Source organism: Cyrtonyx montezumae, unplaced genomic scaffold (genome assembly GCF_038088225.1).
Source record: "Cyrtonyx montezumae isolate F1298 unplaced genomic scaffold, pur_monq_1.0 scaffold_3, whole genome shotgun sequence".
In the NCBI taxonomy this organism is placed as follows: Eukaryota; Metazoa; Chordata; class Aves; order Galliformes; family Odontophoridae; genus Cyrtonyx; species Cyrtonyx montezumae.
The window spans coordinates 96,769,354-96,789,717 of record NW_027072034.1 but is presented as its reverse complement, the minus strand read 5'-3'; the positions used below and the strand labels follow the sequence as shown (position 1 = coordinate 96,789,717).

Genomic DNA, 20,364 nt, shown 5'->3' with positions numbered 1-20,364 from the left:
AAAGAAGATGTGTGACTCTTTTAGCCAAACAACTTGTCTTTGTGATCACCCCCTCTCTGTGCTTAAGGTCTCTTAGATGTTCAGTAGGGGCTTTTAAATTATTTTTCCCTGTTTGATATTGCTAAATGTAATAAATGGATTGCAGAGAACATTTTGTTATATGCCTCCTATACCTCAGTCCACTGTGCTGGTAGGCACAGTGACACCTGGCTGCGTTGTGTCCTGGGACTCATTCATGACATATTTAAGGGGGAAAAAAAAGCCAGGCAGATTTTGCAAAATCATGCTCTATTAGTCAACCAGTACTTTGTCATTCCAAAGTAGGCGTACATTCTTTCCAGTCAAAGTGGTGAAACTTCAGTCTTTCTTATTTGGATTGGGCAGTTCTATGAGTTTTCCAGCATCACTTCATGATGACTGAAAACTACAGGGAATACTCAGAAATCAGTGATTCAAAGAAGAATTTAGAGAAGAAGGGCTAATTCCAGCAAAAGGTTATTCCTTTTCTGCTAATGGGTTATTAAGTATGACTGTAGAGGACTAGGTGTTCCTTGGGTTATTTTCCTTGCTTGTGAACATTGTGTGTAACAGTGGACAGGACTGATTGGTAAAGAAAATGTATAGTGGACCTAATAAACTACAAGGATATGATTTCATAATTAAAAAAAAAAACCCACAGAATGAGACAGCGATAACAAACTACTTTAAAGCTAATAAAGCTTATTTGTATTACTCAGATTAATTTAGGCAATTGATGAGAAAGGGGAGGATAATCAGCTTTTCTGTACAGTTTGGTTACCATATAATTCTTAATCAGGGGTATCACAACATCTCCTGATACCATCTTATCACAAAGGTCTTTTCATAGTGGTCAGTGTGGGCTACCAACTGCAGTTTTAAGGAACAGAAGAAAGAATAACTGATCCCCAGAGTGAGAGGGACTGTGAATCCCTCATAAGTTTATCTGTTTTTTTGCATCCATCAACCACAGTTTATTCTGGCTCTGGGGTGAGATTGTCTATGTGCATTTTAAATCTTGTTTAAACTGTGCTTGAATCAGCTTTCAAGTAAGTCTGAAATGATGACATGACATCACATTGTTCTCCTGTGCCACCCATAATACTGACATTTGAGGTGTATTAAGACCCAGAAGGGTGAACAGAGAACTGGTATGTAGGAACCTTTGGATGCTGAATGTGCTCTGCCATTAGCTTGTTTTGGAACCTGGCAAGTCAGCTCATGTCATTTCCAAATTTGCCTTGTATGTAATATCACAAAGACACAAAAACTGTGGAATGGTCTTTGATAGAAAAAGAATCAAGTCATAAAGAACATAAGGAGAAGACCAGGTGAAATAAATACAGAAGAGAAAATAGGTCTTAATAATAAGAATCAATAATAATTATTGAAGAGGTTCAACATGGTTATTCAACATGGTTATTCTCTTGATAAGTCCTTAAGTTACTGTTTTTGTAGATATTACTTAACAAGAATTGTAGGAGAGTAAGCAGAAGACAGAAAGTAATTGGTCTAGAAAAAGCAGGTGAGATAGTAGGGACCTCGTATAAAAGCAGATCCATGAATCATTTGCTTGGTGGTGCCCATTTCAAAAAATAAATGAGCAGGACATACGCATTTCTTAACCAACAGAATTAATATTGAAAATTTATGTTCTACATTTGGTGCATTACACTGTGGTTAATTCCAGTGGAGACAGTGGGGCTGCTTCTCAAGTACTCTTTGATTTTGGTAATTGTTTCTGGTCCTTCTAGAATATGGCAACTTACAGAAGATTGCTTTCAGAAAAAGGACTAGTGTGATGTGTATGGCGGAGAAGATGATTTTGATGCTGTAAGTCAGACTGTAATGCTTTGACGAGCAAGAGAACAAATACATAACAGAAATAAATAAATAGATGGGAAATATATAGAGCAGAATGTGATTATTTGAAAACCATAGGGGATTTAGTCACACACCTGCCCTTCATTGGATATATGCAAAAGTCCTGATACTAAACGTGTAGGCAAAGATCTTCTAAAGTAAAAAGAACAAGTAATGCAAAAGTATTGATTATTGGAAATGGCATGAGATTCAGGCTGTGTGTGTGCATTGCAAGGGACTTCCTTCATAGGATGTTTCTTGCATCTCATTTGAATCTTCCAGTTAGCCTGGATATCAGCGTTGTTATATTAATTAAAACAGGTGAAATGAGTATAAAAACATAGTAATGCAGTAAGTTGCTGAGAGGTACAGAGAATTACGTTGTAAATACAGTTTTATTTTGCTCCTAGAAGGAGGCAGATATGCTGAATGCCAGAAAAAGATGAATATCTGTAAAGTCACAGTCACAGATATCATCATCAGAATTCCTTCCATAGAAATGAGAAAAGTTCCTAGGACAGCATACCCTGTGCAGATATCTTTCATTACAGTACCTTGCACCTAACCTTAGCCTTCTGGTTCTCTAGCAACATCTGTCTCTTGCATTATTGAGGTGGCTGGTAAAAAACAGACCAGAGGGAATGTACTTGTGGTAGTCTTTTGCCTGCTGGAAGCTTGCTAGCTTTGGGTGTGGTATGCACAGGGCTGTGAGCACCTATAACGACATTTTAGAAGTATGGAGAAACAGATACGGTATTCTAGAAGTTTCAACAAGCAAAGTATAGCACACTCGTTAAAGTTTCCAGTGGTGCAGCAGTGAGAATGGAGCCATAATATCAAAGGAATCAAGGGGAGACTGCGTGGCAAGAAATAACCAAATGTAAAATTACAAAGTGATACAGCTGGATAAAGCAACCCAAAACACAGATAATCAGTGGGACTAAGGCACTCAGAAAATAGTAATGTTGAAAAAGGTTTGTGTGTGTTAAAAATAGAAGAAAATAGGTACAAGCTTGTGGTGCAGCAAGGCAGCAAAAAAGGAAGCAACAAGGAAGTAATTGTTCTCCTCTGCTAAGATTACTTGTGAAATGTGTTCATTTCTAGCCATGTTAGAGAAGTTGGCAAATTGGAGGGATTTCAGGTGCAAGCAACAAACGATTAAAAGGGTTGTAGGGTCTGATTTGTGAGGGAAGTCTGGAAGAAGGGCCAAATATGGGGTAGTGATAAGAAAGTAAAAATATACTAACTGATGTGGAGGATATGGGCCCTAACAGAGAACAGAAGCAGACCACAGCATTAGAAAAGCAGTTGTGCAAGAGGAGTTGGGGTGAAAGGAAGCAAACATGTGGCAGTATTTGAGAGTAGTGTGTTTCTGTTTTGTTTTGCTTTTTCACTGTGCACAACATTAATAGTGAGAATGGGAAACCTCCCTGTCTGTTTGAGACGTTTTACAAGCCCAAATGCCATCCTCCACATTGTTCTCAACACAGAGGACCCAGTTTTGACCAAACTGTAACAGGTGCATGAGCAGAGTTCTTTACTCCTTTCTGCTCTCAGCCACCCACATCAAGGAGTGAGGTGAAATACAGCTGCTTGGTATGATTCTCTGGGGGCTAACAGATGAGATGACTTTGCATCCATTTCCCAGCTGTAGATTGTGGTGAATCGTACTATGGAAGACACATAGCTGGAGACACCCATCAGGTCATTGGTAGCTTATTATGTTTGATTTATTTTATTACTAAGTACTGTTCAGATGGTCTCATTATTTGAAGGAGTTAACACTGACAATGAGTTTGTTTCATAGTAAGAAAGCAGGTGATGAAATTGCTGTTGACACTCAGTGTAGATTTTCTAGCACTTTGAAAAATGAAATTATATGTGGTTAGTAAGTGTGGATTTTTACAGAGATAATCGTTTTATACTGCATGATTTCCAAACTATTAGAAGGATTTAATGTATGCTGAAGATTCTACCAAGCTGTTTCGATAAGTAGTCTTATTTTTTGTTTAGCAAGGTCTTAAGGGTGATCTTTAGTCCCCCAGGGAAGAGATCATAAAAGTCTTAAAAGTGCTTTTACAGAGTTTTATTTATTATTTTTTAAGCATAAAGATTACTAGCAAGAAGATAACAAGGCTATCATAGTACAACATGTTCTTTGTTTTTGCAGGTTATAGCTAACATATTAGGAGTTCTCAAAATACCACTTTTGTTTGTTAAGTATTTTGAGAGCAAATAGATTTAATCCTATGTTACATTCTTAAAATGGATTTTGCTGGAAGAAGAAGTGGTAAGAGAGATCTGGTCTGAGGATGTGTGTCAGGAATTATGTCGCTAACCACATTTACCCAATACAAAGTAATTGTTAATATTTTACTTTTCTTAATACCTTCAATCTGTAGAAAGATTTGCAAACCTTTTGGATTTAAGGAGTGCTTCATTGTAAGAGGTGGGCTATAAAGAAAACAGAAATCTGTAGCATAAAATAAATAAGTAAATGAATTGTCAGATATCCAGTGTAAAAAGGCTCTAATCTAAAATGTTCTGATAATAACATTTTCTGATTTATTTATTTTTAACTTTGAACATACACAGTTTGGATACCATTCTTTGATTTGCAATAAGTTGAGTAGAAATGGTGGGATATGCAGTGAAAAATACTAAACTTGTGATGTATAATTGGGGATGGGCTGGAATGAAGATCTGCAAAGGCAGAAGAAATGTTTGTCTTAAAGCACTGTTTATCAGATTGTGCTCAGTGCTGTAGATAGCCTGATAGTGGTATGTTGAAGATGTGCACAGGGTCAGCCAGTCACGCTGTGCTAGTTCCAGCTCTTTTGTTTTCAGGGACCTGTAATGAAGTCACTGGGAATTAATTGAGTGTATATTGTTGTGCGTTTTCAAAAATTCTCTTAGGCACTTCCTTGTTCCTTTCAGTACTTGAAATCCTTGAAAAATCTGCTCCTGTGTTCTGTATATCACAGAGGGTGAGGTTAGAAATCAATGCAAAACAAATGAAAAGTTATTCTTCCTGTATGAAAGCAGCCAAACAGTTTCTAACAGTTCATCTCCAAACCTTGGAAATGCTTGAAATTTTCCCTTGCTCATAGAGTTATGATAGCTATCCGAGTGTTATGGATTTTGGTAAAAAAAAAAAAAAAAATTGAAGCATTTCAGCCTTAGTGGTTATTGGCTGGTTATTGTGGGGTGCTGCTTGATATGTGTGAATTCCTGATTTCCAGTTTCAGTTGACTGCTTGCAGAGTAATGTAAGAGCTGAATATTAATTGGGTCACTAAAAAGGAAAATATGACAGCTATGAGGCTTTTGCCCAATAATCTCTAGGCTTTTTGCCTCAGTTATAGAAACTGCTCTAATGTGTGGGAAACATCTCGGTACCACATGTGGAGGAAAATGGTAGGAGAAAGGAAATTAAGTGATGTGGCGGAGTTTGTAGAGGAGATGGTCTTCTTGAGCTTCAACTCATTTTCACTGAGGTTCATAGACGTCAAACACTGGAAATACCTGTTAGTCTTCTCACTGAAACCTCTGCAGGATATCTTCTAACTCATCAAAAAAAAAGGTCATTAATTAGATGCAGAGCTTGACATCAAATAAATACCACCTGGGAGATAAGAGGTAGTAGTCCTTGCTGGGAAAAAAAAAAAGAAAAAAAGAAAGAAAGGAAAAAAAAAAGAAAAAAAATGCAATACCAAGCAAAGTATTACCATTTTAAATGGAGACCTGGATGGGACCATGCTTTTGTAAGTCTGGTGATTGACAGTACTTCCAAAATATGGAACTTGAAGTCTCAAATGCATCCTAATAGTAAAACCAAAATAAAATTTAACTTGAGAGTATTTCGTTTGACTCTAGCAGGATCAGAGTCAAAAGAAAAAAACGTGCATCTCTGTTTAGCGTGTTCAGTCTCCCTGATTAAAGTAAGATGCTTACTTCTCTGCCACGATGACCTCTTCAGTTGACTCTTCAGCCCCATTCATCAACTTCTGCATTCTCCATTACATCTCAGATCCCCCTGATTAAAACCTCTGTCCTAAGAAAAAAAAATACCTGCGTAAGAATAGCTGTCAGTTTGCATGGCTCTGATTGCAGAGTCAGAGCCTGAGGAGGTGCATCTTTCTAGGTTTGATTATGTGACACCTTTCAACATCTCTTTTATCCCTCCTCAGATTGTGCTCTTGTCAGTTCTTAGTTCCTAATGGTGTGTTTATCTCCTTCTGTGGTTTTTTTGTTGTTGTTTTTTGTTTTGTTTCGTTTCAGTATCTGTGACCTTTTACATACTGTCTCCTCTTCCTCTCCATATTCTCCATTGTTTCTTTTACATCTCCTGGGGATCACTCTTTTCCATCTCTGATGAGCAACTTTGCTCTATGAAGTAAAGAAATAAACACAAGACCTATTTAAGCGTAAGGTGGAAGTATAGAAATTCTACAGTGTAGAAAGAACTGTGTCCACTGGGATGCCTTGAGGAACATGTATTTCATCTTCCTGAAGGTGCCAGGTTGCCAGCCACCACAAACCACATAGGGTTATGGTAATGTCTGCACAACAGCCCCTGTGGCACAGAACACAGGAGGGGAGAATTTTCAAAATCACTTAAGTGATTTAGAGATACAATTCCCATTGAAAGCTGATGGTACTTGTGCCGCTAAAGTTAATTACATTAATTAAGGCAAAAATCCTAAGTAGTAGGGTAAGGAAAAATAAAAGATCATTCTTACATTGTGAATATTGTATGCGTGTTTGTGTCCTTTAAACCTTTTAAAAAAATACTGGAAATGTCAAGTCTTGTTTTTCTCTTAATTACTGGTGGACCTCCTGTGGGCACTAGGAGTGTTCTATAGTTTCCAGATTTTCACCTGAAGTAGGTATGTTGCTACATCTTTAAAATAAGCTTTTAGGGAATTAATATCTGTTAAGTAAAACAAATAAAAATAAATAGCAAATGGAACTAAACTGCTCAAGAATCATTTGTTTTCAAAAGTGTGAAGCATTCTGGTTTATGATTGTCTTATGTCACACTCTTATCAGCTTTCTGGTCACTATGGAGACTATAAAAACAGTGTGTGATGTAAAAAGCAGAGCAAAAAAAATATATTCTCATGTCTTCTTTACACATTGTAAAAGAGCAAAGATTGGGCAAAATTCCAGCTTTGAAAAAAAAAAGAACCTGTTGGGTAGCTTCTGGGATCACAGGCTTCTTAAAATCAGACAATATCAGTGTTAGTTTTAAGGACTCAAGTTATTCCAGGTGTTCTTGGATGCAAAGCCAAGAGCCTGATTCTCATACTTTTTTCTTTTTCTTTTCTTTTCTTTCCTTTTTTTTTTTTTTTCTGCAGATGCTGTCTCCTTGCATACCATATGGTGATAATTAACAGTTTCAGACTTAGTTTAGGGTTGTCTTTTGCTTCGAATGTTGGTTGGTTTGGGACAAAAATTTTGTGTCACAGAAAAACAGTGTAATTGCAGACAGCAATAAAGTGTTTGTCTAGATAGGATGGAGAAGCTGAGATCAATTTGGAGCACTAAGTGATGCTTTGGAAATCTCATGAAGAACAACCTATTTCTTTTCATTAGGCATTTTGCTGTCCCTTTTTAGAGTTGGAATTGGTCTTTGCTGGACCCAGAGAAAATCTGAAAGATACAGTTGGAATGAATAGGTTCCTTTAACAGCAAAATGTTTGCGCTTTTTATGAGAGCAAGGGTAACATTGTGTAATCTTTAAAAAAGATATTGCTCAGTGAGGATAAGTCCATTGTCCAGTGACATGACTTTTCCTGTCAATCACAAAGGTGACAAGGGGGCTAGATTAAGTAAAGCTTGCTCAAGATTAACAAAGGAAGATTATTGACCTCATCCCGAAAGGGCAGAAGCCTGTTTTATCATTAAACCTTGGAAGAGTTATTTCCTTCATAGGTGGAAAGCTGTTTGGCGATACAGCCACAACTCTCTTGCAACTGAGCAAGTCTTCCTGTGGGTTTTAGCTTGAGAGGGAAGCAGAAAGAAAGCGTGATCTGGTCCTTTTTGTTAACTGTGGGGAAAGAAGGTCCTGGGTTGTCTCAGCCAGCAGGATCTCTCTAGGTCGGTCGGCTGTCCCGAAGTGGGAAAACCAAGAGGCAACAGCATCAGGTGTGGGTGAGTATAGTCCCAGGGCAGCGTTTTGGGACACGTAGTGGCAGCTCGCATTAGCGGAGAAATCTGCAGCATAAATGAGCAGCCATCCCTATCCATGGAGCAGCTGCTGACTGCATCAAACCACTCTGAGATTAACAGAGCCAGAGGCTGCAGTGTAATCACACTTGAACAGGTGAAATGGTTGCAGCTGAGGGAGGCTGTGGTTGGGGCGGAGTGATAGGTTTTTCCCCTTTTTGGTGACTGAGCTGGAGAGCTTTGTGTGGCTGTATAGACTTCGCTTTAACATAGCACTAGTAGATACTTAGGTCCTTTAATACTGTTTGTTACAGCGTTATTGCTTTCCTCTCAGGTAACTAAAAGAGTCGTGTAAATTTGTCCTTTCCAAAAAGGAACCTGTTATATCTCACTTGTTAGGGGGACCTTCGGTCCAGGGGATAAAGGTTAGGCTGTTGCTGAGATATCTTTCCTGCCATTAGGATTTCTCTGGATGTTTTCAGGGCTATGGTTAAACTCGTGTATTTAATTTCAGAGGAGTTTCCTTGCTAGAAGTTTTTTACGTCTATATAACCATAAGATGAGTTAGCTTTATTTGGAAGTATACTATTTTGTTTTTATAAGTTCAGAACCACTGTAATTCCTTTTTCGCTAACCCCAGTAATGACTTTGGGAAGAGCAAAATGAGCCATGGGAATGTAAAGTGAAAGCCAAGAAAATAGCTGGGTGTTTCAGATGACTGTGCTGAATGACAATGGAAGAACCATGGACAAGTGGGGAAGGCGTGTTCTTGAGCTGATATGCTAGAGTGTACATGTTGGACTCTCATCACCACCAGTAGTTGATGTGCACACTCATCCCCTGCTAAGGAAAGGAGAGGGATTCCTCTTAGATTGCAAATCACACAAAGAATATATGATTGCTACAGGTCTTCTTGAATGAATAATTCACTGGTGTACCGTAATTTAGCCCACTGAGATGTGATTGCAGCTGTTCCCCTACTGTATATGTTTTGATTAAGTAGAGTGTATGTTAAATCTCACAAGTGTACAAATAGCCCACATATGTGATACACAAGCACTGCATACGTGTGCACATAACAGCAATCTAGGGAAATAATTTGCTTTGGAGTTGACTATTAGATGTATTGTTAAGTATATGATTTACCTTATATAAAGTGTGCGGAGCATTTCCCTTCCCTATCTGTCCAGCTGTAGAGTCTTCTGAATGATGATTCTATGTAAATGCTTTGAGTTTATGATTTCAAGGCCTTTACAATATAAGGAAATAGTTGCTTTGTGCCTATGAAACGGAAAGTGAAATACAGAAACAAAAGTGAATCTTCATCTGGTTGCAGAGAACATTTTAAAGAACAAGAACCTGAGTGTACTCACAGACTGTTCTTCTGTCCTTTTGCTGCACAATTCCTCTTCCCAAGAATGGAGGCAGCACATTTTAAGAGGTCCTAAAAGTACTCATGGGGTCCATTTTGATGCTAAGCAGTTTGAGAGTTCAAAAATCACCTTCTATTAACTTGCATGTCCCCCCAGTTCTTATGTACTTATCTTTCTTCTCTTATAAGAAACTAGTCATATACACGGAATATATTTCTACATACAAAAACACTTACCTGAACACAAAATGTGCGTAGAAACAGCAGTGATAATTTCTGAGATTTAGGCAACTAGTTGCAAGTCCTTTGTGTTTGTGTCCAGTGTGTGACTTATACAGAAGCACAAGTGTCTTTGGGGCCCATTTTGGAAGCTAATAGCTGGGAAAGTAAGGAACAATATGTTTTCTATAAATAATTGATGGTAGAGGTGGATTTAAGAACTGTAACTAAGGATGGTATTTGGCTTATCTGTCTTTGAAGTGTGAACCAGAAAGCAGCTTTCAGGATATTTCCTCTTCTGGCATCATTTGTAGGAAAAAAATACTGCTGGTGAAAATGGGTTTGAATGTTAGATAAAGTCTGAACAGATCTGAACATATTTTGCTCATCTAGATCAGTATTAAAAATTGTTTCCCCAGGTTTATATATTAAAACAACAACAGCGTTCAACTACAACTCGCTTTTGACATTCACTGTTAACAACTAATAATATTTCAGTTGAGTGAGAAAAGTGGAGGGAGTTTTTTAAAAAAAGAGCATTTCTGTAGAGTTGGAAAAAATTTGGGGGCCTGGTCAAAAGCTCATTGACGTCAGTAGAAAGTCTCTCATTAACATCACTGGGTTTGGCTTTTGGGGCATATGATGGCCCAGATTGTAATCTCAGCTAAATCCGATTCTGTTAGGGAATTTATTCACTATATAACACATTCAAGCTGCTCAAAATTGTTTGCACTAGAAGTTTTCTTAACCAGCAGTAATCTTTTTGTTAAAATGAAGTAATCTTTGAAAAACTAGTGAATTGCTTATATCCTCCATGTTGCTTTATTCAAATGTTATGGAGATCTTTTTTATCAATTTACATTTTATTCATGAAAAACGTCTTTTTTTTTGCTCAAATATTGAGACTTAGGAAACCAGAGGTAATAAAAAATACTCAGGAAACAAACAAAAAGAATAAAAATGTAATTCTAATCACTACACATGGAAAATGTCTCTTTCATACTCTGTAAAATAAAAGCAATGTGAAAATTATTAAGATGCTTTCAACCGTCTAATTCAGATCACAAGATGATCCAATGACTTTTTCAGAAATAATATTAATTAAACATCTGGAATGCAAAGGTGTAAGGAAATAAGATAAAATAATGAAAAAAACAGAAGTCTTGAGAATCTGATAAAAATAAAATCTGTTAATGTTTGCAGTGTTATGTTATGCAGCAAGCTTTGTTTAAAGACATTGGCCTAAGTTTTGCAAGATAAATGGCATATGTTAGCAGAAAAAAAAGAGGGTTAGAAATGCGTACAAAAGGATTTAAGAGATTAAAGGGAACAGGAATATGGGCAGAGAACATTACTTTATGTTGGAGGAGGTGTGGAGGGGAACACTCTCACATTAATGAAAGCAAGTTTGAAGATCTGGAATGAGTTTTGGTTTCCATTAAAATTAATGAGTAGACCTCTGTGGACTCTCACGTGAGGAGGATTGTGTGTATATTCCAGGAAGCCATAGAGTTTTGTCACTGTGCCGCCAGTGCAAGTCATTAGGGCCACCTTTGTGGAAAAAATTGTCTCTACAAGAAATGAAGGTGTATGAAGAAAGATAAAAAATGAAAACCAGAAGACAGAAAACAATTGCTTCATCTCTTAGAGACAAGAGAACTACTTGAACTGTGTGTTAAAATAAATCATACGATGAAGGGCATTTAATATTTGATTACTGTTTCATTTCTTATAGCAGCTAGCCATCATGGCATTAAGTACTTTATAAAGTCAGAAAATTAATGGTCCTTGTAAGAGCTGAAGATTTTTTCCAAAGAAAGCTGTAAAAGAACAAACAATTAAAGGTAATCAATATCATTGTTATTAGGAAAACTACGAGTACAACACTTCTTGTCAATTAGGGAAAAACTGTATTTTATGTTTCTCTCTTGCAAGCTGATCTTTGTTCACTTCAGCCTGTAATCTTGGTTTATGCTTTATGGATAGGCTTTGTTCTGGGTGTTTTTGAAGCACTGCATGCTTTTTTAAAGGTTTCAACAGAAGAACAAACAGAAATGAACTCAAAGAACAAAGGAGTGTTCTTTCTTTCCATCTTTTTTTTTTTTATCTTTTCTTAAGAAAAGAAAGAAATGTTTCGTCTCATTTTTCTCTTCTTTCAGGAAGTTGATGGCAATAAAGTGATGTCTTCATTTGCCCCGCACAACTCATCTACCTCACCCTTGAAGGCAGAAGAAGGTGGGCGTCAGAGTGGAGAATCATTGTCCAGCACAGCCCTGGGAACCCCTGAAAGGCGCAAAGGGAGCCTAGCGGATGTTGTAGACACCCTTAAGCAAAGAAAAATGGAAGAGCTCATCAAAAATGAACCAGAAGGTAAGGCCTGGGAAACTGGCCAAAATTTTCTGTTTTGTTTTCTCCAGATTCTTTGGATATGTACACTTTTTAATCTTCCTATTTTCTGCTCCATTTACTTTTTCTTGCTAGCAAAACTGAAATAAAGAACTCATAGTTCTTGTCTACATTAGAGATAAATTTTAACTGTATCCCATCATAGCTAATATTTTTAGCTTTTCCCAAATGAGAGGCTTTGTCTGACATACGGTCTTCTTGTCACAGATGCAGTAGACACAGTATCCTGTTAACCTCCTCAATATGGGTACAATGAACATTTTAATTTTAACAGTTTGGGGGTCATTTACATCACTCCCTCCCCCGCCATTTTTTGGAGCAAAAACAGTGTTATCAACAGTGTCTTTTCTGTGTGTGTGTGTGTGAAATCATCTGGTAGGCATGTCATTATTTGAAAGGTAAGAAGTTAAATTTGGAATTTCTGTATCACGTCATTCTCTGTTTATCTGTAGTGCAGGGTACAATATGAACAAGCAAAGCATAGGTTTTCTCTACATTGCTTCTGGCCAGCAAGTTTCAACCCAGGCATATAGGAGTCACCTCTTGAGATCATTATCTTTATGGAATTGTAAGTCCAGTCAGTTTTGTTGCCGTTTGTGCTCTGTAGACTGAGACTGGGACCCAACTTCTTATCTGGGAAGCTACAGAATAACTTTAAATAAGATTTTCAGTTCCTGTCTTTTTGGGATTGAGACAAACTCCTGACTGGATGGCAAGGTTCTCACAGTATTCTCCATAAGTATCTAGCATGCGTGTTTACAGCTGGATTCCCAAGAGTATGTAGACCAGTTGGCATTCTGTGAACTCACTGAGCCTTATTCCCTAATGCGCAGTAATAACAATTAGTTTTCATTCACACCTGCCTTTCTTGATGTAGAAATGTTTAAAAGCACGGCCCTCAAAGCCACGTCAGTGTTTAAGTATAAGTTGACAGCACCTACAAGAAAAGGAAAACCTGTGTACTGAAGTGAAAATAAGGTTACCATTCTGTGACATACATGAGAATGATGGGACTGTAAATTAATCTCTTCTTGACTGGAACACACAGTATGGCTCTGCTGTGAAACAAAGTCTTTGAGCATTTTTTGTAATATTGCATATCATAGCATCACATTTCATTTTGAGTTTACACTGACTTAATGGCCAATGCCGTGACCTGCCTTGTGCTTTTGATTAGAAAAGTTCTGAATATAGTATAGAGAGGGAAAAGGAGACCAGACTTCTATTTGAGAGAGGAATGAGCAGGGGCTTCTGTGCTGTGCGTGAGGTTGTACCAGCTGCACAGCCTCCATAGAAGAAAGGCCACAGACAGCCATGAGAATGGTTACAGAGCTTGTGCATTATCTCAGCTCTACTAAAATGAAAATATACAGTACAAACAAAAGAACTACAGCTTTGTGAAGAGATTGGAAGAGAGGGGAGGGGGAGCAACCAAATGTTGGGCTTTGTAAATGCATGCAACAGAAAATCTTTTCTTCCCCCTGGCCATTGTTCTATTGTCTTTCAAAGGCCATTAAAATGAACAGCAGGTTGTGATGAAAATTTCATTAAGCCCTAGTTAAATCATTATGAGGGTGCCATATTCATGTCTACTTACTCTCCATCCAGGAAAAAAAAAATGAATAGGAAAGGTTGTTTTTCTTTTTTCCCTTTCTCCTTAAAAGAGAACTAACAAAAGTTCAGAAGTTAGAAGAGAATGGGAAGCGGAACATGAAACAAAGGGAGGCCAGAGAGGTGAGGTGGCTAGGAAGAAAATTAGACTTGCATAAGAGCATTGAAAGGTGGTGAGGGACAAATACATCATTTTGACAAGTCTCCCTCCCCCTTCCCTTCAGTCAAGATGATTGTTTTCAGAGTGGCTAATTAAAAAATATATATTTCTGGGTACAGATGGCAAGACTGTTCTTAAGAGACTCTCATATCTCCACTGATAGGAGTCTCTTTCCCTGAAAGAATTATGTACTACTGCAAGTACAGTGATTTTTCTGTTTGAACTCCAGTTCATCTCTACTTGTTGTCATGTCTTCTTTGTATAGTGCTATAGTACAAATGTCAGTCATCACTGTTTGCTGGTCAGCTGGTTAGCACATTAATGAATTTCTCTGTGAATAAGATAAGGTATAAGTGGAAGTCTTTGGTAGTACATGTAGGTAACAATTTGAAATGTGTGTTTCTGTAATAATTTTTAGTCTTGTTTGTGGACTTTGTAGGATAAGACCAAGCATGTTGGGTAAGCTTTGCTGTATTACATCAACAACAATAATACAATACTTTATTTCTCTTTGTGAAAAAAAAAAAGGAGTATTTACACCAGCAACCGAGATTTAATTAAATCAATTTCCCATGGATCTTTTGAAGACCAGATAAGAGCCAGATTCCCATTTCTTCATGTACTCAGAAGTTTATGTATTATTTAACTTGTACAATGGCCTGTGTTTGCTCTGTTTTTATTGTTTGAAATTGACTTCTGAATTACTGTGGGAAATGTGCTTTTTGAAGCATTCTTTCAAATGGACTTTTTCTTTAAAACTGAAAAAAAAACCAAAAAAAGTGCTGGTTTGACAGCTTTAGGTCTTGATCCAAACCTCCCATCAATCAGCAGAAGGACTTCTCTTTTCTTAAATGGCTTTTGAGGATAAGTGAGATATTCCAAAATATTGATTCAGGTCTGACTGTTTCAAGAAACTTTATTAATGTAGTCAAATGGTTTTATTAAATTATGTTAGGAAGTAAGTTAACACAATAAATTTCATCAATAAATGACAAGGATTTTTACGGTGTTATGAAACATACTGCTCAGCGTTCATGACTACACATGTATATATGCACATATGTGAGTACACACATTAGCCCACACACGGATTGAGAAGGGGAGCATCACTGTGGTTTCCATTGTTGTTTTGTTGTCTATGAGCCCTTGAGTCATGTTGTTTGTAGGAAGCCGTGCTACCTACTAATTCCTAAGCGCTTTCCAAAAGCTTGTCACTTCCCTTTCTTCCTTGCATGTGTGTATGGTTTTGGTTTTCATAGGGATTTATACTTAGCTCTTAAGCCCCATGCTTCGTTTTTTTTTCCCGTAAACTTGCTGTTTTACTTTTGCTTTACGAAAGTACGTGATTGACAGTGAGTCATACTGACATACGGGCATGGAGCGTTTCAGCGAATCTGAAACTTGTGGAATTTTACTCATTGCTAATACAGCATTCATTTTTCTTCTCTCAAATTCTGCAGAAAATCCTTATATGCAGCTTTAGTATTTAGGCCCCCAAAGGCATAAACCTATTACTGAAGTCACACAATGTTATTTTAAATGAAACATTCTGTCCTTTCTAACTTGAACTTCAGAAGAAGAGTCAGTCCCCTTTTATTCCTGGTATACAATAATGAAGATAATGGAGTGGGTTTGGAGAAGCCTTATATACTGTGACAGACCTCAAGCCCTTGCCCTGAGGGTCGTCTGCCGACCATGGGATTCTTTTTGCAGCTAAAATCATTAGGCGAATGAGATACAGGCATGTTTTTCTTCTGTTTTCTTAAGGCATCAGAGGATGGCAGAGACTCTCTGTCTGTCTGTTCTCTTCATTTGTAGAAATGAAATGGAAATCTCTTTGAAGTCACTGAGCTTGACACAAGTTCATGAAAGCAAAGACCAAAGCAGCCACTTAGCTTTTTCTTGCACTATTAATGGAATTGGATAGCTGTATTTTAATTCATGGCCTGTGCTTCTAGAAAATTAAATCTCTGAAATCTGTGTAGCCTTTGCTCTAAATGTATGACTTGGCTTCTGGAAAAAAAATAGGCAAACAAGTAAGCTATCTTCTATTTTTAGGAATGCTCACTGATTCTTTCCATCTAACTTTTAATTAAAAATCAGTTGTCTTTTTCAGTTTTGTTCGAAGTATTTTCAACAGGTTATATATCTGTCTGTTTGTCTTTAGTACGCCTGTGCTGTGTCTTCTGAAGCCAGATCCATATTATTGTACAGAATATGAAAGAATTCTGGATAAAAGAGAGATCATGTGGACATCTGCTTGACCACAGAGACTGTACATACGAGCGTGTGCATTCATTCATCGTTCATCTGTACAGCTCATTCTCCTATAATAAGAATCTCTGACACTCAGTTCTGTTTTGCTATTTAAATGAATACTTTGATTTTTTTTCTATAAATACATATGCACAGACATACATATAAAGTATATATTTATAAGTAAATATTTATATCAACACACACACACAAGAATTATGTATATATACTGTTTAATATTGTTCCTACTCCAGAGTTTCCATCTGCTAGTCCTTAGGTCTTCTGAGCAGGAACAATTAATCTCAAGTGTTTAGAAAGCAGATAGTGTATGTGTATGCAGGGCTTCAACAGGCTGTGTGAGTGCTAGATCCTCATCTATAGTAGTATACTGTAATACTGTAAGTAATTATTTTGTTGGAAAGAAAGTGATAAAAATTATCTCTTGGGCGTGATTTTTGTCTTCTGAGCATCCTCCAAAGTCTATTTGTGTTTGATGTTTAAGTTTACATTATAAATCACAACACCTGTTCCTATGGTAATTTAAATGGCTGTTGTTTAAGCAGTTCTTTGGTCTATAAATGTGAACCATATTGAATTCAGGCTCTCTAGCTGAAATAAGATCCCAGAATATCTCCTAATATTATCACCATATCTTGTAAAGAAATCAAGAGGTCTTCCTCTTCTTAAGCCATAAACTCCGGTGCAGTCCATTAACGGTCACAATAAGAAAGTCCTTTGAAATGCAGACTCCTGTTTTTAAATCATGTCTGGTGAGATGGGAAGAAATAAAGTGAACAGATTCAGGGGAAGAGCCTCAGGATACTCATATTGGTTGGGGTCTGAATCTCTGTCATTTAGTTCTTCACTGGCCCTTTGACAAAATACCCGTTGAAGAGGCTTTGTAATGCTGTTTATTGAAGAACAAACAAGGATAATTTTCAGTTGAGAACTTTTAAGTTTTGATCATATACTCCTGCTGCTGTGGAAGAATGCTTCAAGTGCATCCATTGTGGTTCCATGTTCATCTATGCAGTCTGTCACCAGTAAATGTGTCTTGAAGAGCATGCGAGCATTAAACTTCCATGCACTTCTTTCAGAGACACTGCCATATGGAAATGTGCATTCATACACTTCTGATTAAAAAAAAAAAAAGATGAAGTTTATGAAACAGGCCTATGCAAAGAAATTGCACTCTTAAATGCTGTGGTGGCTTGAACCTTTATTAACAAATGCTTTAACTCTGGAACAGAGGTAGCGTAGTTTGAAGTCCTGCCAGCTCTTACTTGCTCAAAGTGAAGTTTGTTCATTTATCACCTTCAGTTTTTAAGTGTTTTCCTTCCTGATATTTTAGCCCGATAGTTATAATGTCTTTCTATGGATGTTTTCAAAATTTGCTCAGAATTTCTTCCAAGTCTCTCATGCTTACATCCTCAAAGGCTTGTCGCTTTTGGATTTTTCTTTTCTCTTTTCAGAAAGGCGCCTGAGATGCTGATACAGCATCTTAAACATAGAAGAAAGCATTATAGTCAAGTGAGATGCAGGAAACTTATGCTTTTGGTGGCAAGATGCAGTCCCTCTCCCTCTCTTGCTTTAGAATGAAAGTCTTCTCTGATGGGCCTCTGTAATTAAAATTTTTTTCCAGGGTGCATTCACTCCAGAATATTAGACAAGCACCAGCCAAAACAAAATGCTTTTCCTCTCATTTCCTGAATTCTATGGCATAGCATGTAAGTGGTTCACTAAGACCACAGTGATGGTGTGGGCTCCTGTTTGCCCCTCACTCCCCCAGAAAAGCAGACTCTTCAGTAGTCCTGATTCATTTCAGAGGGTGTTTTCAAAGCTCGCTACCAATCTTACCCTCACTTCATTTTGATTTGTCTTTTGCACCCATTGTATTCCATCTAGATCAGTCTGCAGTCTGCCTTCTCTCTGTTTTCATTTTTATTTTCTTTTCTTCACTGGAAAAGCCATGAACTTTCCGAGCCTCCATACAGCCCTTGGATCACTGCAGGAGAAACCTCTGACCCAGTCGGGTAATATACAAATATACATGAGGGATTGTGCCGGCTCTCTCTGCGTGCCTCTGTGCCACAGCTTGGGGGATGTCATTTATTTGAGAATGAAGAACGAGCCACCTGTTTCTCAGGCCTCTTGTCCCCCATATTAAGGGTTCAAGCCCTTGCTGAATAGTAACATCCTAATCTGGGCAACATGCACAGCATTTAGCTGAAACCTATTTGTTGAGCTAGCAGGGTTTGTGTGATTTTTTTCCCTCTCTTACCCCCGAGGCGCTTGTCACAACCGTGCATATTAAAATTAATCAGACCTCCCAGGCTTGTGTGACTGTGTGGTTTAACATGAAGAAGTGGATCTAGAGCGCTTGCCCTAATTAAATAGGCCTGCTTGGTTTTGTTCTAGTGGATACTTGGTCTTTTTTTTTTAATAAGAGCTGCTCGTGAAGGAGGCACGGCTGGCACTAGAGGTACTGGAGAGCTCACTTCAGGCTTCTCCCACCACCTGTGCCCAAAGGATGGAGACCTGGAGGGCTCCCAATATGCTGGCTTAACAGTGTGATGTGGGGGGAAAGCAGAAAATGTGGCCAAATGATGCGAGAGTGATCAGGGAGGGAGCGGCTGCGAGCGGTGGCCAGCGTGTGGGTTGGCTTATTGAAGCTGATTAAGATGAGCGATCGTATGGGCTGCCTGGCTTCAGATGGCAGTCTGTGCCATGAGCTGTTCACACGGCTGTCTCATGTCTTCTGTTTACCAGAAGCAAGGGAAAGCCTCTAGTACAGCGAGGAGCAGCATTCGCAGCAACTCCCACTTGCTTGTTTAGCTAATGAAGTAGCCTTGTAAAACACTCTGAAGTTTGAAGGCCTTTGGTTACTTTTATTAGTTTTGTGCTACTAAACATCAGTGTTTTTAAGGTGGTTTGAGTGCTGCCACTTTTGCATGAATATATGTGTCTCCCGTGCTGTAAATAAGCTGTGCTGGAAAGATAGAGCTCCACTCATTATCTTTTCTTCTCCTACAGTTTCATTGCATTGTGGTTTCTGTATTGCTCGAGGAGAAAATGTGCTCTCTGTGTGTGATTCCTTTACTGTAATGTAAAACCTCAAGAAGCATTCGGGCTAAAGGAGAGGTAGCGTAAAAAAAAAAAGCAAAAAACAAATTTATTATATAGTAATCAAGAGCTGATACCATTTAGCAACTCAGTAAGTTAATTTCAGCCAAAAATTTTAGAAAAGTTGGAACGGTCAACATTTTTAGACAAAATGTTTCATTGGAAATGATATTTTTTGTTTTTAGATGTTTAAGATGATTAATCAGAAAGAGAAATGAAAACATTTCAATTAGGATTAAATAGAACATTTTGGGTCAGGTGGAGACAGCTTTTCGTTTGATTTGCTTGGGCAGCTGAAACAAAAGAAAATACCCGTTGAATGAGAGCGACTTTCAAAGCCTGGAAAGATTTTGGGGGTGGTTTTGTATCTAATAACCTAAGGAGAACAAATGAGCAGTTGTTATAAAAACACATAAATGCATGTGAATGTTATACATTATGGTCTTGAGGGTAAACTGTAATCTTTTAGTCAGAAAAGCTTTCAAAATTTGATTTCCTCCAAATGTGCAAATTTCCATGTCTTCTGAAAGGCTGAAAAGTTCTGCAGCATCTCCTTGGGCATTTTACTTTGAAACAGATTTTGGAAGTTTATCATACTTCATATGTTAGACATAACTTGGCATCCCTTTACAGCGGAAACCTATGGGTAAATTCTAGAGGGCTTAGAAATCTGCAGTCATTACACCCCCAGAATTTGATTTTGCTTTCTATTAAAATTCTTGCAATCCAAGACACAGGCCAAAAGCAAAGCTTTATTTATGTTGCCATAGCGGTTCAAATAGTTGAAGTAAAACCCAGCAGGTAGGATGGTACTCCACTGATGTAAAATTTTTTTTGCATGTCTGTGCACTAACTTGTTGCCATCTTTCTTTTTTTTCAAGTAATGCTATTATTCCTATTTTATTTTTCATTTCAAATCTTGGCACAACCCAAACGTAAAGAACCATATTGACACTGCCAAGCATCTGTCTGGTGCTTGACAGCATCATAGAAACCCTTCCACTGTTTCATCTGGGTTGCTATTGGTTATTTAACAACACAATGCAAACCTTGCAGTGTGGGTGTAGATGAAATGGAAAGAAAGGTTGAGGTGGGGGAAAGGAGCCCTGTACAAGTAAATATGTCTTTCATCATACCTTTTGTTTGGTCTGTTTGCTGTGCGCTGT

The 20,364-nt window shown here is 37.8% G+C and overlaps 1 protein-coding gene across 5 annotated transcripts in view; it reads left to right on the top strand.

The window, feature by feature from the left end:
* Positions 1-20,364, top strand: part of SOX5 (SRY-box transcription factor 5) — a 621,758-nt gene that overhangs the window by 393,376 nt on the left and 208,018 nt on the right. For all 5 annotated transcript variants that reach the window (XM_065742493.1, XM_065742491.1, XM_065742494.1 and 2 more), the window contains one exon: positions 11,802-12,012. In XM_065742493.1, the coding sequence (XP_065598565.1) occupies positions 11,802-12,012 (211 nt within the window). The remainder of the gene's footprint in view (positions 1-11,801; positions 12,013-20,364) is intronic.